Here is a 10,689-nt window from a genome sequence, read left to right as displayed (position 1 = left end):
TCCTCGACGGTTTAAAATCATCGGGGTGCCTTTTAAAATCCTGTTTCTTTTTTTGGCTTGTAACTCTTTTAAACTATTAGGAAGAATACGCAAGTGTTTAAGACTGTCGGGAATAGTCCACTATAGCTGACAATTTTAAACACTTAATTTTATTAGCAATAGTCTCTAAGAAAAAGCAACCGACAAGAATAGTAGTTTTTGTAGTAGTGTAAATTATTACATTTGTTACAATTAACTTTGGACACTAAAATATTACAATTAACATAACAATTTAAATACTTCCACTAGCTAACAAAGTAATATCATCTTATTAAATATTTTCAACAATTCTTCTTAGTGGATGAGTTTTGATCAATTAAATTAAGAAGGTAAGAGTTGCAGCAGTCAATAAGGTCAGGAAATATCATCCTTGCCGGAAACAGCCACCAGAGCCACCTTGGCTCCATCAAAAAGGACTCTCCTCTGCACACACTTCTTACAATGGCCTTGGCACATCTCTCAGCTGACTCTTCTCGGATAAGTAATCTCAATTTTATGTCCTGTACAGTTTAATATATACAGTTATTTATATAGAAACAGAATCAGAAACACTCCTACATAATTAGAAGGCATATAAACATAACCCCCAATTAATTATGTTCATATCATAGCTACCTACCTGTTCACGTGTCATTTTAGTCCCAATTAGCCCAGGTGTGACAATTGTTATGCCAATAGTTGAACCAACTTCATTTCTAAGAGTCTCACAAAAGTTTATCAAAGCTGCCTTGCTTGCCTATATGATATGATATGATATAGTTTTCACATAGAGAAAGAGAATATAGAAAAGAGTTTGATATATGATATATAATAGAATTTTAAGTTGAATATATATTATAAAAGGAAGGTCACTTTTTTTCTTAACAAATTATGAATTTAATTTTCCTTACACTATAGATGGATACTAGTGGAACAGGGCACCATCCACTGATTGAGGAGATCACTACTATCTTCCCTTTGGTTCTTTTCAAGTGTGGAATTCCAAAGTGAATGCTATTAACTGTACCCCAGAAATTAACATCCTATACTAGAAATTATGAATAATGTTACACTTACATATTATATTAGATGAGAAAAAAGAGCCAGATGTGACAATATATATCAAATATATATATTTGTAGTGATTTTAATGCAGTTTACCATAATCGATTTGTGATCAGAAATGTGGTCAATATCCTCAAACTTGCTCAGTATTACTGTCCCAGCATTGTTCACCAGATGATCCACTACTCATCATCACATTAAAATTCAGATAATTAAATTAATTGTAAGTGAGATTTTATATATAGATTAAGAAAATACACACACACAAACTAATTATTATGATTAATTACATTGGCCAAAGTGATGAACTGCTTCATCTATAAACTTCTTACAGTCTTCTACCTTAGTAACATCTGCAACAATAGATATAACATCTGGAGATCCTAATTTAAGAGCTCTTCTTCTAACATCTTCAAAATTTTCTTTAATGTCAACTAAGGCCAAAAAAGCTCCTCTTCTACTATACTCATAAGCAAGTTGCTTCAACAAAATAAAAATATATATAATGGTTAAAACCAAAGTCACATATATAGATAATTAGTGTATATATATATATATATATATACATATATTTATACCTCTCCAATGCCTTGGGCTGCTCCAGTAATTAGAACTACTTTTCTAGCCAGGTTTTGTTGAGTGGTTATGGATGTTTTTATAAATTGTAGAAACTTGAATGGAATGTATATTGGTAGGATTAAAAAGTGTAGAAATATAATTATGGGAGGAAATGCAATGTTGAAGAAGGAGTGGATCCAGTCCATTGATTGAATTTTTAATTGTGAAATTGGAAGAGGATATGAAACGTGTGGTATCAATGGTATGTGTGTTATAGTTTTAGGTCAAAAATCATGTTTATCCTTCTCTACACTTTATTAAAGCAAAAGACAGATGTAGGGCCTGTTTGGTAGAAAAAGCTAACAACTAATCTTTAAAAAAAAACTATGACAAAAAGGTATTAAACCTACCTCCATTAAACTTTCTGATTTTTTTTACTTTTTCTTTGAAAATGAAATAAAAAAAAAATATTAAGAAATGCAATCATCTAATAAAATCTACATATGATCAGCAACAACTTCACCCTTATGAGAAAATAATTTACAAAGGAAACTCTATAAAAATTATAAGTCACCCTATTAACAAAACAATGAACCAACAATAACAAAACTCACTTTAATTACTAAGTAACACTTTACAATCATTAACCACTAAACTTAAAGGAGAAAACATGAAAAATAATCTGAACAAGGACTAATTTTTTTAATTATTATTAATTAAAATAAATAAGATTTTTTCTTCGAAATATGATTGTTGTAGAGTTTTTTCTCTTGAATTTTTTTTTCATTATAAAAATTTCTAAATTATAAAAATTATTACAAATATCTCTTTTCAGTTTCATATTGATCATTTTTTATAACAATTTATCTATGTAGTCAACCGTCGCTATAGTTGTAGTATCCTACGAGAGTCTATTTAACAATTTTCAGCTAGCTGAAATTTAATTTATTATTAACATTAAATATACAAATATTATATATTTAAGAATGTATATATATATTCTCATAATTTATTATTAGAGTACTATTCATGTATATATTATATGTCTGTGTTGGATTAAAATTATATTGTGGGCACATATGTATAATGTATATAGTATTATAAAGTTGATACAAAATTAAATGACCAATTATGTTATGGGTATCAAAAGGGTATTAAATTGTCATGGAAATAATGTGTAGATACCATAAGTTAATTTATAATTTGTTGAGGGGCCAAATTATAAATACCCAAAACTCATTCTAAGATGAGTCTATAAATAAGTAGTGGTCCCCAAGAAATACTGGGGTTTCTGTATTCTCTTCTTCCCCATCATAGAAAATACTTTAGAAAATAGTGTATTCTTGGAAAATCAAAACCTTTTCTGCAATCTCCAACAATGGCTTCAGGTTAGTGCTTCTGCTCATCTTTTATCTTCTTCTTCTTTAATTTAGCAAAGGCTTTATAGATTTATGATTTAGGGTTTTCTATATTAAAGCATGAAAAACCGTGTTTTTGCAAATGTCAGTTGTATATAAGAAAATATAAAAACTGTACGCGTTTGCAGCAGCAGAAAGTAATTCTGCTACAGCAAAACTGAACAGGCAGAATATAAAATATTTGCAGAAAAATAAATAACTTGACACAAGAGATTTGTACGTGGTATCAGTGTTCTCCCGAACACTCCTAGTCCACGGGGCCACGCCCAGAGAATGAAATCAATTAATAAAGTATCAAAATTACAAAGACAATTGACTTAAACAAGTTTAGACTCCCTCTAAAGTATTGCCGCAAATCCTTTGTAATCCACTTTATGAATCTGACTTCTTGAAACACCTTCAAGCCCGAACTCCCTTCGTCTTTGAAGTGTGAGTGCTTACTTCCTCCCGAAGTAAGGCTTTAACAAGTCTTCTCCCGAAGACCAAGTGCTTACTTCCTCCCGAAGTAAGGCTTTATCAAGTCTTCTCCCGAAGACCAATCTCTTGTTCAGTCAAGTAGTTCTTCACAACCTCTAGGATAGAGTAAGAACAGAAATAGAACAACTAGAACCTAGATGAACAACTAGGCTCTCACAAAACAAAGAAAGACTCTCTTCTCTCAAAAGATAAATGTAGAAAATGAATAATGGAAGAGGTAATTCGAATGGTTGCTCTCTAGGCTCTATTTATAGATCATAGAAACCAAAGAGGCAACCACAAGTTCGAATTAGCAGCTGTACAAAAACTTTCCAAAAGAAACACGATCTGCTATATCAGATTCTTCTGCACGACGCAATAGACCGCGAAACGGAAAACTTACTAAAATCGGGTCCGATCTTCTTTCAATGCTTGATTCCTGCCAAAAACAGATTAGATATTCTGATTGAATCAAGATATAATCGAAATCAATAAGGAAAAGGCAATAAACAAAGTTTCCCTAAAAAAGACAACTTTCCAAAAGAGAATTCCTTCTCTTTTGAGAAGTTTTTCAACAAAGGAAAGTTCAGCTGAAAGTGCAACTTTCCAAACAAGGAAAATGGCAACTAAAAACCGAATAAAAGAGGTAATGATTCGAAAATGAATGCATAGCAATCTTACCATAAAAAGGAAAAATTATTTTGTCACCTAACTTGCCAAAAAAGGACTTTACAAAGCACTTTTAGAATATGTTTAGATCTGTGATTTATATATTTCTTGAGTGTTTTATAAACCCTAACAAGTGGTATCAGAGCCACATTTGTTGAATTAATTGAAGATCTGATGTTTTTGTTTATGAAATTTAGAGATTTTTAAAAATTAGGGTTCTAATTTTTTTAAAATTATATTTTTGATCTTTGAATACTATTGTCGTTAGACTTTTTTTTTTTTTTTTTAAGTATTCGGTTTATAAAGAATGCAATTTGTATGTATAAGGTATAGATTTGTTTTTTGAAATTGAATATTGATACTATAGATAATAATGACAACTTCTTTTATATTGACGGCAATTTCGGTTGATGATTAATCTTGGGTATATGATTGTTTACTGTTATATACAATATTTCGTTTTTGTTGTCGATGTGGCTTCAGAATTAAGTGGATTCATATAAATATATATATATATATATATTTGTCTTATATATACTGTACTATATATATGTATATATGTTTCGTTTTGATATATTGTTTCATCTATCTCGGCATGGAATTTTCTTTCACGTTTCCATTCCTGTCGTATATATTTGGCTTTCGGTTTTTCAAATTTGTAGATTTCTGTTAATATATATAAATGTCCAATTTTTTTTTTTTACATAATCGGCAATTATATAAAGATGAGGTCCAACATACTATTAATTGGTTTGGGTTCATATTTAATTGTGATATTGTATATTGTAATATATTGGTATTATTATATATATTTTGGTTCAAATAATTTAGGTGTCGTTTGGTAACACTTTTGTTTTTTAATTTTTTAATCACAAAATGAAAGTAAAATTTTTGTTTTTAAAATTTTTGTTTTTGAAAAACAAAAATGCATTTTGTAACCACTTTTATTTTTCAATTTTAAAAACAGAAAACAAAAGTGTGTTCTGTAAAGTTCATTTTTATTTTTATTTTTTGATTTTATTTAAGTCGGGTCTAGGTTTGAGGTCGGATTCGGGTTCGGGTCACATGGCCGGGTTCAGCGCCAGGGCCGTGGGGGGAGGATTTGGGTTCGGATCTCGTCGGAGTCTAAAATATTGATTAAGAAAAAAAGTTGTTTAAAAAAATATTGAAAGTCACTTTTTTTGTTTTTAAAATTTTGATTCTTAATTAAAAAATTAAAAAGAAAAAATAGTTTTATAGAACATGTTTTTAAAAAATATTTTCACTTTTCCAATTTTAAAAATAGAAAACTGATTAAAAAAGTGTTACCAAACGCCACCTTAATTTAAATTTTGGTGTTGGTTTATGACTAATATTTTGAGTAAATTAATTAAAACAATATGTCGCCAAAGTGACCTCTTTTGTGTAGATTAATTTATTTAAATATTAGGATGGTTGTGTGTTTGTAACTGATGTTTATATTGACTAGCCCAAAGGTAAGTGAATATTTTGCTAGATTTTAAACATACATGTGGTAATAAATGTGTGACAATTATAAGGTATTTTGTGTGAACAATATGTTAGTCCAAAGATTAACTTATTGTTTGGCACAGTTTTATTGTCAATATTTGATTGCTACACTAAGAGTACCGCTTACAGTTAATATTACTGTCCAAAGACTTGATATTAATGTGTGTTTGGTATCTTGAGATGGGATTAACCAATTTTTGAATTTATTGTTTAATTATGCATATTAATGTGAGCTTGTTTTATTTGTTCTATATTCAGCTAGTTCATCTTCTACTGCCTCGATATCTGCTAATATAAATTTTATTCCTATGCTTAATGGGACCAATTTCAAGGATTGGAAAAGGAACTTACTTATAGTTCTGGGATGTATGGATTTAGATCATGCACTAAGGAATGAACAACCTGCACCTCTCACTAAGGAAAGCTCCCATGATGATAAAAGGAAATTTGAGAGGTGGGATTGTTCAAATCACATGAGTCTAATAATTATGAAACACAGCATTCCAGAAACCTTTTAGGGCACAGAATCCGAAGGGGTTACTATGGCTAAGAATTTTCTTGAACAAATTGAGGAACGTTTTGCTAAAAACGATAAGGTTGAAATGACAACACTTCTTGGTTCTTTAATGAACATGAAGTATAAGGGTCAAGGAAATGTAAGGGAGTACATTATGAAAATGCATCATGTTGTCTCAAGATTAAGGACACTTAAGATTGAGCTTTCAGATGATGTACTTGTACTCATGGTTTTGTTAATGCTTCCTCCACAGTTTAACCAATTTAAGATCAGTTACAACTGTCAAAAGGAGAAATGGACTCTCATCGAGCTCATTTCCCATTGTGTGCAAGAGGAAGAAAGGTTGAAATAGGACAAAACTGAAAGTGCTCACTTGGCCACTACCCCTAAGGATAAAGGCAATAAAAGGAAATTTGAGAATGAAGCTGCTAAGGGTCCAGTTCAAAAGAAACAACAACAGGATTCTAAGGGTTGTTTCTTTTGTAATCAACCTGGACATGTGAAGAAAGATTGTGCCAAATATCACGCATGGCGTGTAAAGAAAGGTATTAATCTTGCTTTGGTACGTTTACGAGGTTAATTTAGTTTCAGTACCTAGAAACACTTGGTGGATAGATTCTGGTGCTACTACTCACATAAGTGTTTCTATGCAGGGTTGCCTGAGCTACCGAAAGCCAAGTGATGGTGAAAGATACATCTTTGTGGGCGACGGACAATCGGTGGAAGTGGAAGCAATTGGGCATTTCAAATTGTTATTAGGAACTGGTTTTTATTTGGATTTGAAAGACACTTTTGTTGTGCCGTCTTTTAGACGAAATTTAGTTTCTGTTTCTTTGTTGGACAAATTTGGATATTGTTGTTCATTTGGAAACAATCAGTTTACTTTGTCTTTAAATTCAATGTTATTGGAACTGGTTATTTGAACACTTATGACAATCTTTATTTACTAGAAATAATTGCATCCTATAATGAAACCTTGTATGTGGAATCACGAGGTACTAAACACAAATTAAACAAAGAAAATTCAGCGTCATTATGGCATAAACGCTTAGGTTATATCTCAAGAGGTAGAATTAAGCGTCTTGTATCTGATGACATTTTAGAGTCTCTTAACTTCAAAGATTTCAATGTTTGTGTAGATTGTATCAAGGAAAAGTAGACCAAAACTAAGAGATTAGGTACCAATAGAGCTTCATAAGTCTTAGAATTGATTCACACAGATATTTGTGGGTCATTCCCTACAGCATCTTGGAATGGTCAACAATATTTTATATCATTCATAGATGATTACTCACGTTATGGGTACCTATATCTCATTCATGAAAAATCTCAGTCTGTGGATGTGTTCAAAGCTTACAAAGCGGAAGTTGAGAATCAACTCAACAAAAGGATTAAGAATGTCAAATCTGATCGTGGTGGTGAGTACTATGGTAAATATGATGGCTCAGGTAAACAACGTCCAGGACCATTTGCTAAATTCTTAGAGGAATGTGGTATTGTCCCACAGTACACCATGCCAGGATCACCTAGCATGAATGGTGTTGTTGAGAGACGAAATAGGACCCTTAAGGATATGGTAAGGAGCATGATCGCTCATTCTACCTTACCTGAGTCCCTCTGGGGAGAAGCATTAAAGACAGCAGCTTACATTCTGAATAGAGTACCAAGTAAAACAGTTGCAAAAACACCTTATGAGCTTTGGACAGGTCGAAAGCCTAGTCTAAAGCATTTCCACATTTGGGGATGTCCAGCTAAGGTAAGGCCTTATAGGCCACATGAAAATAAATTGGACTCCAAAACAGTTAGCAGCTACTTTATTGGTTATTCTGAGCGATCTAGGGGCTATAAGTTTTATGATCCCACTGTCAAAAATATTTTTGAGATGGGAACTGCAGCATTTTTTGAGGATGTTGAATTTGGAGAGAGAAATAAGGTTGGAGACATTACTTTTGAGGAGGAATTGAATTCAAACTCAGTTCTTAATATCATTTTAGACAGTGTTCAGGCTTCCACACCTATCATTGATCAAGAAATGAATCTGGAACCTCAACAAGTCAATGTTGAACAACTCCCAAATCAGGATGAGGTTATTGTTCCAGAAGAACAAATTCAGCACCCTCAAGAACAAGAGCCATTAAGGAGGTCCACAAGAGAGAGAAGAAATGCTATTTCAGATTATTATTTTGTATTTCTTCAAGAACATGAGGATGAAATTGGAATGATGGAAGATAATCCAATCAACTTGCATCAGGCCATGAAAAGTTCTAACTCTCAAAAGTGGATTAATGCCATGAATGAAGAGAATAAGTTTATGCAAGACAATGAAGTTTGGGAAGTTTTCCCATTACCAGAAGGTGTAAAACCAATTAGTTGTAAGTGGATACTTAAAACCAAGAAGGATGAATATGGTAATGTGGTGAGATTTAAGGCACGTCTTGTAGCAAAAGGCTATACTCAGAAACAAGGCATTGATTATACAGAGACTTTCTCTCCGGTTTCATCGAAAGACTCTTTTAGGATAATATTGGCACTTGTTGCTCATTTTGACCTTGAGTTACATCAGATGGATGTTAAAACAGCGTTTCTCAATGGCGACATTGATGAGACAATTTATATGGAGCAACCAGAAAACTTCGTGGTTGGTAACCCAAAGACTATGGTTTGCAAATTAAAGAAATCCATCTATGGACTCAAGCAAGCTTCTCGTCAGTGGTATCACAAGTTTCATCAAGTAATTATCTCATTTGGTTTTGAGATGAATATTATTGATGATTGTGTATATCACAAGTTCAGTAGGAGTAAATACATATTTCTAGTTCTATATGTCGATGACATATTGCTTGCCACTAATGATATAGGCTTATTGCACGAAACCAAGAGATTCTTATCCAAGCAATTTGAGATGAAAGATCTTGGTGACGCCTCTTTTGTATTAGGAATTCAAATACGTCGAGATCGTTCTTGGGGTATGCTTGGATTATCCCAAAAGAGCTATATCGATAAAGTACTTAAAAGGTTTGGCATGCAAGATTGTAGACCAGGTGATACCCCTGTTGCTAAAGGAGACAAATTCAGTCTTAGACAATGCCCTAAAAGCAGCCTTGAAATTCAGGAATTGAAAAAGATTCCCTATGCATCAATTGTAGGGAGTCTAATGTATCTTCAAGTATGTACGCGTCCAGATATTGCGTACATTGTTGGGATGTTAGGCAGATATTTAAGCAACCCTGGTATGGACCGTTGGATAGCAGCCAAGAAGGTTATGAGGTTTCTTCAGAGAACAAAAGAGTACATGCTCACATACAGGAAGTCAGATCATTTAGAGGTTGTAGGGTATTCTGATTCTGATTTCGCTGGATGCCAAGATAGCAGAAGGTCTACATCAGGCTACATTTTCCTGTTAGCTGGAGGAGCTATATCCTGGAAAAGTGTCAAACAGACACTTATAGCTTCTTCCACTATGGCAGCTGAATTCGTAGCGTGTTATGAGGCATCAAATCAGGGAATATAACTGAGAAACTTTGTCACTAGGCTGCGTATTTTGAAGAATGTTGAAAGACCACTTAAGATATTTTGTGACATTAAATCAGCAGTGTTGTATTCCAATAACAATAGGAGCTCATCCAAGTCAAAGCATATTGACATAAAGTTCCTAGTTGTGAAAGAAAGAGTGCAGAGTGGACAGATATCCATAGAGCACATTGGGACAAACTCCATGATAGCGGATCCGCTCACAAAAGGATTACCACCCAAGGTCTTTCATGAGGACACTGCTCATATGGGTGTAGTATTACTTGAGGATATCATGATTTAGTGGGAGTTTGTATTTTCTTTGCTTTATGTTTGTTTAAGACATTTATGTATTTGGTTATTTTCTGATCAGAAATAAAGTTTTCAGTTTATTCACTCTGTTTTGTTATGTTTAAGTCTGACCTCACTTTGGTATAAGGAGGACCAGTTGGAAATAGGCATGTTCGGTTCACATTGCATGTAATTTTCATGCTACACATCCATGATTGATCTATGTCATTTGGCTATATTTGTATATGTGACCATTGATAGGTTTAGTCATGATTGATATGACGAAAATCGTTTTGATCCTATATGAGTATAGTTGATGGACGAGATTGTTGTGAATACCTTTACATAATAGCAAATTTTGAGCTCATAAGGTTATACATTTATCAGGTAACATATGTTGCCCAAGTGGGAGATTGTTGGATTAAAATCCTATTGTGGGCACATATGTATAATGTATATGCTATTATAAAGTGTGATACAAAATTAAGTGACCAATTATGTTATGGGTATCAAAAGGGTATTAAATTGTCATGGAAATAATGTGTAGATACCATAAGTTAATTTATAATTTGTTGAGGGGCCAAATTATAAATACCCAAAACTCATTCTAAGATGAGTCTATAAATAGGTAGTGGTCCCCAAGAAACACTGGAATTTCTGTATTCTCTTCTTCCCCAT

At 32.7% G+C, this 10,689-nt stretch overlaps 2 protein-coding genes across 2 annotated transcripts; one reads left to right on the top strand and one right to left on the bottom strand.

The window, feature by feature from the left end:
• Positions 1–76: 76 nt before the first annotated feature.
• Positions 77–2,125, bottom strand: LOC115715099 (11-beta-hydroxysteroid dehydrogenase-like 2). Its single transcript, XM_061111204.1, has 6 exons — positions 1,662–2,125; positions 1,374–1,563; positions 1,180–1,265; positions 930–1,061; positions 659–775; positions 77–539 (listed from the first exon to the last, which is right to left on the bottom strand). Exons 1-6 carry the CDS (start codon positions 1,845–1,847, stop codon positions 321–323), a joined length of 930 nt encoding a protein of 309 aa, XP_060967187.1. The 5' UTR covers positions 1,848–2,125; the 3' UTR covers positions 77–320.
• Positions 2,126–6,235: 4,110 nt separating this feature from the next.
• LOC133036084 (uncharacterized) lies at positions 6,236–6,562 on the top strand. The gene has a single exon (XM_061112562.1). It carries the CDS (start codon positions 6,236–6,238, stop codon positions 6,560–6,562), a length of 327 nt encoding a protein of 108 aa, XP_060968545.1.
• The last annotated feature ends 4,127 nt before the right edge of the window (positions 6,563–10,689 follow it).

The sequence above is a fragment of the Cannabis sativa genome, chromosome 3, assembly GCF_029168945.1.
Source record: "Cannabis sativa cultivar Pink pepper isolate KNU-18-1 chromosome 3, ASM2916894v1, whole genome shotgun sequence".
Classification (NCBI taxonomy): Eukaryota; Viridiplantae; Streptophyta; class Magnoliopsida; order Rosales; family Cannabaceae; genus Cannabis; species Cannabis sativa.
The sequence above is the reverse complement of the archived record's forward strand: the minus strand, read 5'-3'. Positions and strand labels throughout refer to the sequence as shown.

Bases quoted from the DNA above. Each gene is read 5' to 3' on its own strand.
- LOC115715099 (XM_061111204.1), bottom strand. From the start codon at position 1,847: ATGGACTGGATCCACTCCTTCTTCAACATTGCATTTCCTCCCATAATT. The intron at 776-929 runs GTAAGGAAAATT...CATATCATATAG, and splicing joins CACTAGTATCCATCTATAGT to GCAAGCAAGGCAGCTTTGAT. The intron at 540-658 runs GTAGGTAGCTAT...TAAACTGTACAG, and splicing joins CTAAAATGACACGTGAACAG to GACATAAAATTGAGATTACT.
- LOC133036084 (XM_061112562.1), top strand. From the start codon at position 6,236: ATGGCTAAGAATTTTCTTGAACAAATTGAGGAACGTTTTGCTAAAAAC.